The sequence below is a fragment of the Ursus maritimus genome, unplaced genomic scaffold (genome assembly GCF_017311325.1).
Source record: "Ursus maritimus isolate PB19 unplaced genomic scaffold, ASM1731132v1 scaffold_8, whole genome shotgun sequence".
NCBI classification, from domain to species: domain Eukaryota; kingdom Metazoa; phylum Chordata; class Mammalia; order Carnivora; family Ursidae; genus Ursus; species Ursus maritimus.
The window spans coordinates 18,678,137-18,693,975 of NW_024426996.1; the positions used below are offsets into that span (position 1 = coordinate 18,678,137).

A 15,839-nucleotide genomic window follows, 5' to 3' on the forward strand; every position below is an offset into this window, starting at 1 on the left:
GGGGAAGGATAAGCATAGTTTTCCAAGAACTTACAGCCAAAAAATAAAATTATCCCAGGAACCATGTTACATAATAAAATGTAAATAGAAAATTCTGCTTGTTTACTAAGTGTTCTCACTGAGTATCAGGTCATTTTCCTGCTGAAATGAATTGGGTCTAGAAATATAAACCGTTTTAGTTAAGGATGCTCCCCATATGAATACTCTATAATTTGGCTTGAGAGTTATCGTATGGATGATTCAGCACCTGATATCTGTGCCATCCATATGATAGCCACTAGCCACATGGGGATATTTAAACTTAAGTATAATTAAATTAAACAGAAGTAAGAATTGAGTTTCTTAGTTGTGCCAGCCACATTTTAAGTGCCGCTTAGTGGCTACTTGTGGCAAAAGGCCACTGTATTGGACAGTGTAGAAGAGACCATTTCCAATATCCCAGAAAGTTCTTTTTGACAGCTCGTAATTAGTTCAGGATGATTTTGATTATCGAGAAGATCACTTTTGTCCCTCTGGGAAAATGAAATAATTATTTCTCATCGTATTTGGGCACCTAAGACCTACAAAATAAGACCGAATTGACTTTTTCAGCCAGTATTTGTTTTCAGCTGTGCAGCACGAACAGTGCCACTTTCCAAAGCTCAATAATATGCCAGATCACAAACACCAATTTCTTAGGTTTTTTTCACCCAGAACTCCAGTTGTCCTTTTATTTTTCTAAACCGTCACCCACTGTTACAGCTGGGAAGCACCAATCTTTTCACAGTCAAGGAACGTGGAGCCATCTACTGTTCAGCTCAGGAACTACATGGAAGTTGTCAATTCAAAACAATGCATAAAGAGTATCAACGCGTTCTGTGATCTGTTCCCACATGGTAAAGATTTGTCTTATAGAAGTCTTAAATGACTCTCCAGGCCCATTTAGAGTTGCCATGTGGTGAAATGTTGTTTTGTGTTTTAATAAATAAACTGCTAACAAGATATCTCCAAGACAAAAGATGACAAATTTTTTAGCTTTAATTTTCTTCCAAGGAAACCAAAGGTAGTAATTATTTGAGTCACAATCATCTTCCTCCATCAGTTAGGAATTAGTAAAGGTTCTTAAGTAGCATCGAGGTAAATCAAGCAAAATGCAAGTTAATTTTTTTTTGGTATGAAAGCCTATAACATCGGTAAATGATAACACCAATTTCATCATATGGAGAGAAGTAAGAACTTCTTTAATAAAAAATACTTTTCCCTCCTTGATTATGAAATTTACTAAGCATTTGGGGCTCAGTTCCAAAGACTGTACCTCTCTGGGAGTGAGTTACTTTCTGTTCACGTGCCAAAAAAGTGAGTTCATTCAGAGTTGTCTACTCTGCATTGTTTGTGCTCACGGGAACTGTACCTCTTTTCTCAAGGAGGTCAGCAGGAGTATAGCATTTCCACAGTTTCCAGAGCTGTTGCTGGAAATATCTGCCTTTAGGACTTCCCCTGGCTCAGGAAAGATGTGAGAAGATAATCTTCTAGACATTTTCAAGCTCAAAAGAAGCCATGTTTTAGAAAGTGTCAGTAACGTGACTTTTACTTTCACCCTGAATCAAAACCATACCTTGCTATACTCTGTAAGCATGCAGTCCGTCCTTGTATTCAAGATCCAGTGGTGCCAAAAGGAAGCTAGAAGTACTTGAGAAAACCAGCTGGAGTAAAGCTGAAATATGTGAACTCTTTCTCATTCAGCTTTCTGGAACCTCAAATGAGAAAAGGAAGAAGGTGCATCTCACCAAAGTGCAAAGTTCCTTTGGAATCTAGATGGGAATTGGGAAACCGGTAATTCCAGGGTATTAAATTAAGCCTCTCCTCACTAAACAAATATACTTTCAAAGTTCAGCTGTGATAGGGAGGCCTTCCTCTACTTCAGTGGGTTTGTTTTTTTACATTGGGACACATGCTCAGCACTTGAACGGAAACGAAAAGATAGGAATCAATATAGAGGCATTGGATTTGTTAAATGTTTAACCAAAGTACTCTATGATGAAATATGGATCGAAAGCTCCCCATACCTTTTTTTTTTTTTTTTTTTTTTTAATGTGTCCTACCTTTTTTAGCTCATTCACCTAAGTGTAAGGGAAATGCTGACTTGACATTCTGGTAGAGATTTACAAAGCACCTAGAGCAGATGTTGAAGGATAGCTTTTGATTTAGTTCCCACACCCCTCTTTTCCTCAACCTCTTTTCCAACTTGAATTGTCACCTGAAACCACCTTATCCTGGTGCACCTGCCTCATCATAAATAACATTGTGCAAAAGCAGTCGCTAATTCAAACACAGTCTGCTGTTTAGAAAAAGGCAGCTTTTCATCTGGTGCTTTCGTTGGTTTGAAACCATTAGGCATGCCTTTCAAATCCATTCATCCCTTAAATCACCCAGAGCTTGCCTCCCTGCTTCTGGATCAATGTCAGGCTGAACTTTGTCAGAGTCCTTGGAAGAACATGATGTATCTTCGTGACGGAATTAGCTGCCCCCGTAGCACACCCAGTCTGTCAACCGACTTTTCAGCTCTCCAAGTCAAGTTAAGAAAGAGCATTCATCTTGTACACCTGAGTTGGACGTATCTTTTACTCCCCTTTGGGAAGTTTTCCAACAGAACCTGTGATCTGTATGCTAATTTCATGGCTCTAAGCTTTCTTTTAGCCTGGTTCATTGTTTTAAAAGCTGAAATCTGTTTCCCATGGTCTCATCGCATCTTTCCCCACCTCAAAGTGCCATCTCAATTAAGGGGGAAAAATACCTGTTTAAATATCGTTACCCGAGCCAAAAGAAGTATCACTTTAAAATCCTCTTTAACTCCATTTGATTGGTACTACCTGAAAATACAAGGATTCCTTGATTTCTAAGGAGTCAGGCTTGAATGTGTTTGACCAAGCTTCCCTACAGAACCGCCATGTTCTTCTTCTTTGAAGGTGATTAGCTAAATCATACCCAGCTCTGTACAGGTCTGCGCATGTGTTTCCTAAACCGGGGTCTGAATTCCCCGAAGGTATATGCAAACTTGCTGGTACATTTCTCTCAGGGCAGTGTGGGGAGAGTTTTGTGATCTCCGGAGAAATTTAAGAGCCATTGGCCACATTGAGTATATTGTTTCCCAGGAAATGATTTACAAATGAAACTTTGTAAGGTGAGAATTGCTTGTGAGGTTAACCTGTCCTCTGCCTTATCTTATTGGTAGTGATTTGAGTAAAGTCAGCAGTTTTGTTTTGTTGTGTTTTCAAGTATCTCATATAAATCTTTTTTCCAAAGGAATTAGCTACTTTGAAGTTTGACTTAATAGTAAATTAATGGCAGCATTTACCTTAATGATGTCACACATTCTAATTTTGGAAAAGTCAGGTTCTCCTGAGCAAGAGTTTTGGTTAGCAGACAGGTCTACTGGATTGGGCAAAAATCCGTGCGAAGGAAGGGTGGTAGACAGTGGAGAAGTTGGTTTTGAGATTTTTTTGGAAAGGGTAGAAGGGAGTAAATTGAGAGTTTAAAGGACCCTAGAGACAGACAGTATTCATTGTGAGAGCTGTAGAGAGAAGGTTTGCTGCAGATAAGAAATCAGAACTACACTGAGAGGAAAACAAATAAATGGGATCTCTGGGATACGAGCAGCCTCACCCTTTGCCTTTCTTCCACTACAGAAATTAGCAAATGATTCCTGGCGTTAATAGCGCCTGGGGATGAATGTTTTTCTGGATTCTCATGTCCAGTCCTTGGGTATTTTCTGTTTTTTTAAACAAGAACCAAGCTAATACGTAATCTTCTGAGCCTTGTTTTTCAACTGCAGAACTGGAGCAAGTAGAATTCAAGTCTTGGATGACAAATCTGAGTAATACTGAACAAACAGTTCTTGATGTGGCTGATAACAGTGAAGATGCTTGAAAGAAAAAAACTACTATGTTTACCTTCTTAGGTATTTAAGGTAGACTTCACGGACAGTACTTTCTGTACCATACTGTTGACCTCCCCTTGTTTGTCAAATGGATTTCTTACACAAGGCAGTTGATCTTTCTAGAAAATGGCTAGACTGGCCACTTGTTAGAGATTGTCCAGAAATGGGTAATGAATACTGTGATCCATGATCTTTATTTTGGTCATTTGTCTCAGAAAGATTTTTTACTGAAGATCTATAAAGTAAACACAAGCAAATATTACTCTATTTAGTTGAATCTGAGATGCTGTCCGTTGTAAGATGCTCTTTTATTTCATATTGCTAAAAAAAAAAAAAAGACTGTCACACATGCCTTTTTATCACTATGTGCATTCCAGTTACAAAGATACTAAAATATAAAAAAGTATATGTTAAAATCTGGAATCTCTGTCTAGATGGGACTGTGCCTTGATTGCAAGGGTCAGTAGCATAAATACTTCTGTTATCATGACAGTATTGCTTTTTAATAAGAGTAATTAGTGGCATTAATACATCTTTGGAGCAATGACTTACATAGAACATGTAAGGCATAGAAATTATTCTGGTAGCCTACAATTTGGGATAGACTGACTTTTCATTTTATGGTTAAACATAACAGGTCCAAGGAAGTCCATTCGTAGTACAACATGACGTAGTATCATAAATTTGGAGCCTGGAGCCTGAGGATCTAGGTTTGAAACACTGTCCTGTCTGTCTCTTATCTGCTGTGTAACCCCAGTCGGTTATGAGTTTTTCTGAACAGCAGCTGCTTATACAGCCAAAACAATGAGAGGATGTCTGCCAAACAGGGGAACTCTGAGAATCCCAAAAGGCATTTGTAGGCAGTCAACTTGACACAAACGGGAGCGGCTGACTTTCTCAGAGCCTTCCACGCTGTGCATCTAGGCATTTCTCAAGTGAGGGGCCTTGAAGGGGAATCAGAAGTAAAGGAAAGTGGAAAGTGGAGACCTTTTCCTTGCACAAAGGATCCCATAGTAACAAAATGGGAAGGGAGGGAGAGGGCCTAAGGAATAGAAGAGATGGCTTCTTGAGTATAAGACAACGTAGAAAAATATGACCAACATGCCTAAATAAGGGGCTGGGGTCTCTCGAGGTGCTCTTATCTCAGCAGTTGATTGTTGCTATGTGCAAGTTCAACAATCAAGATGGATCATGGGAGAATGAAATCAGCGGATTAGCAATAGACCTTAGGGCTGATTAGAAGGCAGAAAATGACCTGTGACATACCCTCTTCTTAAAATTGATTTGTAGGTGTAATAAGCTATAACCCCAATTAATTAACCTCAGTTTGGTTTTCATTGCTATTTGCAGTATTTTTGTCGGTGCTTGGTTGGAGGGGATTGTCTCAGTGTCGATATTTTCTACCTTGTCAAAGAAATCCCATGACACATTTCCAAGGCACAATACAGAAGCCTTTTGCCATCTCTCTAATAATGCTCTAAGAAGAACTTTGCTACAAAAGAATTTAGTAGTTTTGTTATAATTTAGGATTTTGGAAGGAGTGAACAGAATTGAGAATAATTTTCTAAATAAAAAACATGTGTTGGGGTCTGGTAGTGGTATATTACCTTCTGAAGTTCTCACAGCTGTGAAACACCAGATTAGGGCTTCATTACATCTGAGTCCTTGGTCGGATCTGAGTCCTCATCTGCTTCGTGGGAGTAAATAATTGAGAAGTACAAATACTTGTGGCTTTTGGTGCTGATTCCTTGAAAGGGAACTGGGTGACCCTTGACTATCATGGGCTAATGGTTACTGTCAATAAACAGAAGGCAGGGGCGCCTGGGTGGCACAGCGGTTAAGTGTCTGCCTTCAGCTCAGGGCGTGATCCTGGCGTTATGGGATCGAGCCCCACATCAGGCTCCTCCGCTATGAGCCTGCTTCTTCCTCTCCCACTCCCCCTGCTTGTGTTCCCTCTCTCGCTGGCTGTCTCTATCCTGTCGAATAAATTAAAAAAAAAATCTTTAAAAAAAATAAACAGAAGGCAGCAGGGGTGCAAGATTCACGAGGGGGGAGGGTGGATTCCGTTGGGTTCACTTGGTGCTGTAGCCACAGCACTGTGAGATCTTAGCCTGATCCCTTCGTTTCACCTTCCAGGGTTTACACGTTTATAAAAATAGGCGATCGGAGCAGACTCTGATGGCACTTGGCCTTTGGCCTCTTCCATGACTGTTTTTGCAGTCACTGCTAATCACTCAGGACACACATTCTCCCACCTAGTTTCAGCCTTTGAATTCTTCTCACTCACCCTCAGGCCACTAGGCACCCACTTCTAACTGATTGCAGTTGGAAAGAGAAATGAAATCTATTTTTCATCCCGGACCAGATGATTTCTATGATCCTTTTGAACTTGCAGCCTTTTCTGATTTTCTGAAATTCCCAAGTCTTTGGCCAACCATCTCCCGGGCTCACTTTACTAGGATGGTCTCATTAGTGATGAATAAGTGGAGAAATCGAAGAAAATTCATGGTTCTTGGCAGGAAAAAAGAAACAACAAAAACCCAACTCCCAGGGTATGGTAGAGTTACACCTGCCATCCTGCTGAGGAAGGACACTGGGTGGTTTTAACCATCCCGGAAATGGGTAACCAAATTCAGATGGACAGTTCCCTCCAGGCTATCAGACAAAACTTTGAGGCACTTCTCATCTCGGGTCCCAGAGTCTCAGTTTATGGACATTTTGAGTTTCTCAAGGCAAGGTAGATGGGCTCTTTTTTTTATCTTCCCACCAAGGACAACTCATTTGCAAAGATGATATTGCACATGAATCGTACTCCTAGAAAACTGGCGATTTGAAGAGGACAGAAACACACTTTGTCCACTGTCTTATAAAAGGTTAACACTGAGTTATTTATTTAACAGTGATTTCAACTAAGTGTAGAGCATTTGTGTTCATGCTTACATCCCATAGTTCCTGATCCTTTGGCTGTTACGACCGCGTCCTGCTTCAGCGAGAGGCACGACAATGATGATGCAGGTAGCGACAGATCTGCCAGAGTGATTCTCAGGAATCAGTTTCTTCCCATCACTGGCTGTTTTTTTCCCTTTTGCATTCTCCCTCGGCATTGGTTTGCGGACGGGATAGAGTACAAAATGCTGAAGCTTGTCTTCTGTTTCTTTCTCTTGATGCTTCTTTCCCTAAATGCTGTTTTCATCTGCCAGGTTGCCCTAATAGTAAATTTTTTTTCCCCAACACCCACCCCTTGGCCACCCTAGCCAGGGCAAGTGCACATGTTATGACGCCGGGGTCCCCCTTACCTGGAGCTGGAGCAGATATGCTTGGAGTGAAGCGTGTGCCTTCTCAGACAGGGCTCCACACCCCTCCCCCATTCGGATGCAAATATCTTTTGGCATCTTGAAAAGAAGGATTAGCCCAGGTTGTATCCTCCTGCAGCCTCCACATACCCTGCCCAGGTCAGTCCAAAGCCCGGAGTTGGCTTCCCTTATTGTTTGCCTTCTGAAACTCCTAGTCTGGCAGCTCCTGAATGCCTCCATTGTCCACACATGCTGCTAGAAACCGAGAGTCTGTTCTCAGGGTCCGGAGCTCTGTCCCTAGGACTCCGAGTAATAACTTCATAGCCTCTGGCCTCTGCTGAGCACCCTCTAACAAGGGCTTTGTGAGTTGCAAAGCATACAAATGGAGAGATCCGGCATAGTGCTTCCTGTTCCCCAAATCAGCTGCCTCTCAGCCCACGTGTTTGCTGACAACCGGAGGCTTTAGAGAGCCCCCGCCCCAAAAGAATTTGACGCAAAGGGGTGAAAATCGACAGCATCGGATCTCCCAGTGGAAGCTGGAGAGTCAGCATTAAATCTCTGGATTACATACGCACATCTGTACATAACTGTAAACACACGTGCACCCGTGTGCGTGCACGCGCACACACAGAAACACACACAGAAACACACACACACAATGTACTTTAATTCCAGTACGTTTTCAGTTTTTTTGACTTCTCTTTTGATTATCTCCTGCTCTACCCAATGTTAGTCCAGTATTTCTTGCATGGGATGTAATTCTTCCCAACCAGCTTTGAAGGCTTGCACATTTCTACCTCGGGATGGTGCTTGACTCAGTGAGAGAAAGCACTTGGCAGCTCAGTTCTCTTCCCGACACGTGAAGGAGTGATCTCTAAATATGGCAGCCGGAGACCTGAATTCAAATCCAAATGCTTGGATCCTTTGATCTAAGCATTTTACGGTATTCGACTGAATGAGATTGGTACTCAACTGTATGCACACATGTGTTACTCACAGAGCAATTTGCTTTCTTGATGGGTTCTGATATTCCATCAGAACTTAACCTATTTTTAAAATTACCTATTCTCTCATTGCTATGAAAGCTTACTTTTCTTCTGGACGGCATATTATTGACACTATGTTTTCTCCTTTTAAAATTCCTTTTAGGAAAGCATGCCTCAGACTCCTCCCTTTTCAGCAATGTTTGACAGCAGTGGCTACAACCGAAACCTCTACCAGTCTGCAGATGACAGCTGTGGAGGGTTGTATTACCATGACAACAACCTCCTCTCTGGATCTCTGGAAGCCCTCATCCAGCACTTAGTACCCAACGTGGATTACTATCCGGACGTAGGTATCCCTATTCCTCTGAAACACATCCTTGGTGTTCTTGAGAAAAAAGTACAGTGTGGGCAGGGACCCTAGATACTACTGAATTCTATCTGGGTTGCTAAGAATTTTTTAAATAAGAAAATGCATATTGATAATTGAGTACTTTGAGATCAAATTGAGCCTGGGTATGATTCAGATTTTGACTATGGTCTGCATATCAGTTCCTTTTCGGGGCTGGTACCACACTGTAGACGGTCAGATACCATCTAAGTGAAGTATCTGTAGGTTTAATTCATGCATATACCTTGGTCCTTACGTAGAAATGCAGAGAACATTGGATACTCCTAAAATACTTAATGCCTTGTTTTGTTTCCAAAACCATCACTATGCTGAGAAAAGTGAAGTTGGACGGGAAAACTTTATAGAAAGGAGAACAACAGTCATATTCAAGATGCAGGTCTTTATTGGTTGCTTATGTTTTACTTTGATAGCCGGTGTTTATATAGATAATACTTTCTAATCTAGGGAATTCATTTACATTTTCTCAGTCTTTACGGCAATTCCAAGAGACCAGAGAGGAGAGCACTGAAATTCAGAATGTTGAGTAATTCACACACGGTCTCACCCCCAACGTCAGCAATCCAACCTAGGTTTTTCTGTTTCTGGGCACGTGGTGTTTTTCTCCGCCTTCGCTTGTGCCACAGCTGCCCCTGTTACTCAACAGCAGCTGGTTGTTGATAAAGATTTCATGAAACTATCTAGACAGTGGATTCGTATGTTTTTATAAATATAATAATGACCTTGGTGTGCGAAGGGGAGTTTGTGCTTGCCACCGTAATTCACCAGTGTTTCTTCCTGAGTTCTCTCTCTGTGTGGTTTGTCACATAGCATTTTGAAATATGTTGCCTCACAGGGAAAACTTGTAATCAAAAGTAAAAGGAATCCCTTGTTCAGCCCTGTAAGTGTTTATGAGCTAGTAAAGGCGCCTAAAGGGGGGTAAAGAAAAAAAAACACCCTGGAATTTTTCTTTTCACTGGGAGTCTGAAACTATTATGACAAATAAACCCTACTTCGTTACTGGCTTCTTGGAAGAGAGTGTAGTCAAAGGAAAGTATATAGTGTGATATTGTGTTTTATCAAATTGCTTGGCCTTTGAGCAAGTAAACAGATGACTTGAAAGCCCGTCTTTGAATGTCCTGGCACAAGCATACAGACACTGCCGTGTGCCACACGGGACACACTGGAGAATTCTTGAGCTGATGTGGGTTGGGTGTTTTTTGTCTTCCGTTGAGTTACCATAATATTTGGACCCAGGTTGGACCCAGAACCAGGTTCAGTACGGTGGTAGAGTTAAGTTAGGTCTACTTCTCTGGGGTGGATTTCATTCTTCTTCACTAGAATGAGTTACGTGTCCTGGTGTCCTGGCTCCCAGAGGAAGGCAGTGAAAGTGTGCTTTGACTAATTTCAGTAGATAAACTTATCTTGTACTTCTGTTATTTTTAGTATGGTTTAAGGGAAGAGATGCCTCAGAAGGCAAAGGAAAAATCCATCTAACGTGTTTTACTACGAAGCATTACTTTGGAAACTGTAGCATATTAACTTTGATCAAGAGAACTTAATGAAATAAGATGTATAATCTATAGGAAAGACATTGGTTTCAGAGAGAATGTAACCATGATGATTTTTTTTTCTTCTTGCCACAGAGAACGTACATATTTACCTTCCTACTCAGTTCTCGGTTATTTATGCATCCATATGAGTTGATGGCCAAAGTTTGCCACTTATGTGTTGAGCACCAGAGACTAAGTGATCCTAATAGCGATAAGGTAATGATGCGTTTTGAACTTTACAATTTACACTATTAGGCGTGGTAACTCGGTCGCTTAGATTTTGTGAAGTTGGTTTCCTTCTCCCCAGGCTGAAGGGCATAAATGGTATCATGGCTATGCAAAAGGAATTGGGAATGGCATAAAGAACACAATATAGGGTCGGACCCTGGAATTATTAGTGTTCATTTTCATCTAAGATCTTTATTTCTCTAACGTTCTTGGTCCTATTGAAACATTTCAGTATATAAACATACTGCAGTGTTAATACCCAAGAGAAAAGCCATCATAACGTGTATGCCGGTCATTATGACCAGTGTGGTCGAATTTTTTAAAAATAAACTGTCATGCCCTTCATGCCAAGCAAACAAACAAACCAACCCCCACAAAATAGAGTTAATGCCATGGAAGATCCCTAGATCCTGCCTTTGGCTGGTGGTACTTGGCATTGACTTGGGGGAGGGGGACTCGCTGCTTCTTCAACACCAAAGACTTTGCCCTGGAAGTTGACCAGTGACTCTGTTTGCAGTTACTGATTTGATGCAGTCCATGGTGATAGAGATCACTGAATGAGATTTGCTTTTTCTCCCCAGAACCAGATAAGAAAAATTGCACCCAAGATCCTTCAACTCCTGACAGAATGGACGGAAACGTTTCCTTATGATTTTCGGGATGAAAGAATGATGAGAAACTTAAAAGATCTGGCTCACCGAATAGCCAGTGGCGAGGAGGTTGGTATCCCGAATTTAGCAGAAGCACTTGAATTTCCAGGCCGAGCTGGGGAACTGGTGCTGCATTAGTATCACGATCTCCACTTCCTCCTTCCTGTGTTGCCTCGGGCAAGTCTTCGGCATAGCATGGTGGTCTATTTGGTGTGTCGGATGGGGACGATTACACAACCCCACTTCAGAGGGCTATCATCTGGAGTTTTATGTGATTAATTTGGGGGTATGTTCATGTCAATTCATGCATAGGATTCACATTCCAAGTGTGTTTTAATTTTACTTATACTCTTCTTCCATCTAAAAAGATTTAACATAGCAAGTTACGTATCATGTATGATAATACATATCATATTAATAGATGTAAACACAAATAGATATAAGATAAATAACATAGTAACATATTAACAGATAAGAAGTTGTATGTTGATACATCATAAATAGAAATAGACACTTTGTACCATGGAAGGGAGAAAAACAAATAGGCTCATGTTGAGAAGCAGTCCAGTAGGACAGAACTGCTGTGATTTGAGCGTAAACTCCAAGTAAAAGAGAAATACAGTTGGTTATGTGATTTTCACTGTCAGAAAAGAGAAAGCCTACTAATTTTTCAGGGCATTAAATTAAATGAAATTTTTTAAAACTTTCATATGGAAGACTTTATCTAGGGGGCGTAGAATGACATGGGGGAAACTGCTCTGTATAGTTTTTATAACAAATGCTCCTTGATAGAAAACTGAGGCTATACAATTAATGTGTAATTAGCAAAGGTCATTCTTTGGGAGAGGAGAGGACAAAGAGAAAACGATCCGAGTCTTCTGGTGCCTGGAAGTTGATTAAGGCTAGCACGGAGGGTAGGTGGAGAAAGAGAGCCCCTTGGATATTCTTTCATAAACATCACTTCCCTCAATCCAGCCTTTGATAAGAGGTAACTGGCTGTAACAAATTCAAGGCGATCCTCTTTGAAGCGGGCCTGGAGGGCTGATATTTTGTGTTGAGGCTTGTTGGGCAAGGGTGTCTTCTGTGCTGCCAGCGAGCTCCTGGGAACAAGTTACTTAGGCGCGGATACAACATTTTCACAAGGAAAAGATTGACGAAGCATTTGGCGGTTGTAGAGATGTCTCGTTTCATTCGTTTTAAAATGCATTTTCCCATTATGAGTAACCTTCCTTGAGAACTCATTCTTTCAGTGGTGTGCTGTAAAGATCACGGAACAAGATACCCTATCTGTTGTGTCTACTTCTGGTGAATATATTTTAATACCATTTCCCCCTACCTTAAAAAAATTATATAAGATTTGCAATTGAAAAACTTCATTGCTTCCCTGCAGTGATGTCCTCATGAAAATGGATTTAACCCCTTTACCGCTCCCTTATGACATTATATTGAACCCTGGTGCTCACGACAGCCATGATTTATATCTGTAAGGCTGAATGAGTGGTTTCCTGAGTCGTTTTGCAAGTTATGACTGTTATAATTATTTTGCCAGCTTGCCTGGGACGGGTTCTAGCCAGATGTGAATTGGTGGCTCCCTCACTCACAAAGGCAAAAGTCCAGAATCGCAGGGCACTTTTGTAGTAAATCTTACATTGGAGGGCTTATCTGTTGGCTTGCCTGGCAGGGTCAGTCCTGGCTCAGTGAACTTAGTTTAGGACAAGATGCTCAACAGATGAATGGCATCATAAGGACTTTTTCTTGTGTGAAGGCTGAGTCCTGAGTCTTCATTTTAGTTAAGTGGTATTGAGGCACGTAACTTGATGGGTCCATCAACCGACCTTCCCTGGATTACCTTTTTAAAAAGTAGAAATGGTCACTTGATCCTTTCCAAAGGAACACCTTAAAAATCTTTTACAGATAATAAGTGAGCATTCGAAAGTGCCAGATCCGTGGTCTTTTGCTTTTCTTGTCACCGTAGTCAATGAGGGAGATGCCTTCTATCTGTGTCGGCCAGATTGGATCCAGTCTTTTCTTTTTTTTTTTTTTTTGACAGGCTTAAGCCACTCAAGGGTTAGGGGAAGTACAAAGGGCCACACCGCCTTTTAACCCGGCTTCCTGTCAGCACTCCTCTGTTAATAGCAAATCCTTGATAAACCTTGAGATTTTCTGATGGTTTTGAGTGTGAAAGGAGGAGATGGGAGGATAAGCCCGGTCGAACCGAGGAATTGATAACCTAGGGACTGAGCAGCCGAGCCTCACGAGCCGTGATCAGTTAGGGTTTTTCCTTCGGCTCCTTCAGTCCAGGATTCAGAGTCAGGGCCGCGCTTGGCATCAGGTTGACCTGAGTGCGCTTGGGCAGGTTCCCTAAACTCCCTGCGTCTTCTCCGTTCCCGTAAATCGTAGAGGTGACTGCGCTGTGTTACCGTCCCTGTCGGCTCCAAGATTCTGCGATGGATGCTCTTTCCTCAGTTCTTTGCTTGACAGGCCACGTGTCTGTGATGTGCTCCAGTGTCTCTCCTCCGAGAGACCTTCCCTCACCGCCCCAACCGCAGTCACCCTGCAGCCCTCTCACTGTTTCGCCCCTGTTGTCTTCATAGCACTCTGTGGTTAGTAATTACTTGCTTTTTTTTATGACTTGTTTTTCCCGACTCCTTGCTGTGCCCCCTTTGTTCACCACAGCACCCTTAACCACTAGTGCCTGGCATTTCCTAGGTAATCAGTAGCATTTGAATGGGTGAATGAATGAATGAACGAATGAACTAATCAGTTACTGGAAGAGGGGAAAAAAATATTTCCCTCCACAGGAAGGACTATGGGCTTGGGTTGAGACTTGTTGCTTCTTGCCCGAGACTTTAGGGATTTTTTTTGGCAGTCAATGAATCCAGGTGCACCCTATATATAATTTTGTCTGGTTCTGCTGAATCTGCTAGGACAGTTCTGCATAATTTGGCTTAATATGTTTCCCCCCTGGGGATTTGCCCAAAATGAAGTGGTTTATTAGGACTTGCCTGCAAGAAACATGAAATGGAGCTAATGATTGAATTACATGACAAATGACTATAGTGGGTAAAATGCAATTTTCTCTTCCTTAAGGGGCTGGTCTTTATTCTGTCTTTATTTGCCAGGTAATTACTGTCACTGGCATTTGAAGTTATAAAAAAGAATAAGAGCATATTTAGCAATTCATGACTCAGTAAGGAAGCATGCTTAACAACACAAAGCTTGGAATGGAATCAAATGGCAGCAGGAAACTTTTTAAAGAGGTCATACATACATACTCTCTTTCTCTGTGTGTTTCTCCTTCTCTGTCTCTGTCTCTCATACATACACACACACACACACACACACACACACACACACACACAGACTAGTTCTTTATTATTTGAATAGCTTTACCCTATGCCCTATTGTATACATTTTCCCCTTGTAATTTGCTGCCTTTTGCTCACTAGCTGAATCCTCGACCTCTTCCCTTAAAAAAGCATATTTTAAAGTGTAGAATAAGAATCTTTCACCAGATATGCCAGTAGAGCATAGATTCTGACACTTTGCTACATACCAGAATCACCTGGGAATATTTATTATGACATTTCACACAGGGGGCTGAAGAAACCACTTTAAGTTCATAGATTTTTTTTAAAGATTTTATTTATTTATTTGACAGAGAGACAGCCAGCAAGAGAGGGAACACAAGCAGGGGGATGGGAGAGGGAGAAGCAGGCTCCCAGTGGAAGAGCCCGACATGGGGCTCGATCCCAGAATGCTGGGATCACCCCCTGAGCCGAAGGCAGACGCTTAACCCACTGAGCCACCCCAAGTTCATGGATTTTTAATATAACTCAAAATGATGAAAAGTAGAAGAGCAAGGGAAATAGGGACAAGGGATTTATTTTATTTTATTTTTATTTATTGTTTTTATTGAGGTGTAATTGACATATAACATTATATTAGTTTCAGGTGTACAACATAATGATTCGATATTTGCGTATATTGTGAAGTGATCACAATAAGTCTTACTAACATCCATCACCACACATAGTTACAGAATTTTTTTTCCTTGTGATGAGAACTTTAAGATCCATTCTCTTAGCAAGTTTCAAAGATGCAGCACAGTATTAACTACAGTCACCGTGCTGTAATTACATCCCAGGACTTATTTATTTTATAACTAGACGTTTGTACCTTTTGACCAGCTTCACCTGTTATGCCCATCCTTTGTCCCCTACTCCACCCCACCATGAGGGATTTAAAATAGCACTTAATTCAATCTTGAACGCCTTCAATTCCAAAGAAAAAGATATTTTCTTTGAGTGACAAGCGTATTACCAAATAGGTAGCATCTTTTTTTTTTTTTAAAGATTTTATTTATTTATTTATTTATTTGACACAGAGAGCACAAGCAGGGTGAGCGGCAGAAGCAGAGGAAAAGGGAGAAGCAGGCTCCCCAATGAACAGGGAACCCAATGTGGGGCTTGATCCCAGGACTCTGGGATCATGACCTGAGCCGAAGGGAGCCGCTTAACTGACTGAGCCACCCAGGTGCCCTTAGATAGTATCTTCTAAACTGATAATCTTAATGCTGTGTGAAAGATAAGTTTTTTGAGGGTTCAACTTTTTAAACACTTAGGTATTTCATTAATGATTTAGGGTGGTCTGTGAATATATATAGAAAAAAAAAAAGGTCATCTAATGGACCAGTTTAAAGAACTGAGTGGAATATACACCAGACAAGTAGAGAGAAAGAAAAGAAAAAGAAGGCTGTGTATGCTTTTTTGCCTTGATTAAGTAAGAATTGATCATTTCCAGATGCATTTGTAATTTTCCTTAAGTA

At 41.2% G+C, this 15,839-nt stretch overlaps 1 protein-coding gene across 1 annotated transcript in view; it reads left to right on the top strand.

The window, feature by feature from the left end:
• Positions 1 to 15,839, top strand: part of RASGEF1B (RasGEF domain family member 1B) — a 37,272-nt gene that overhangs the window by 3,961 nt on the left and 17,472 nt on the right. The window contains exons 2-4 of the mRNA XM_008693279.2: positions 8,359 to 8,541; positions 10,227 to 10,349; positions 10,943 to 11,080. Of these exons, the coding sequence (XP_008691501.1) occupies positions 8,365 to 8,541; positions 10,227 to 10,349; positions 10,943 to 11,080 (438 nt within the window). The 5' untranslated portion in view covers positions 8,359 to 8,364. The remainder of the gene's footprint in view (positions 1 to 8,358; positions 8,542 to 10,226; positions 10,350 to 10,942; positions 11,081 to 15,839) is intronic.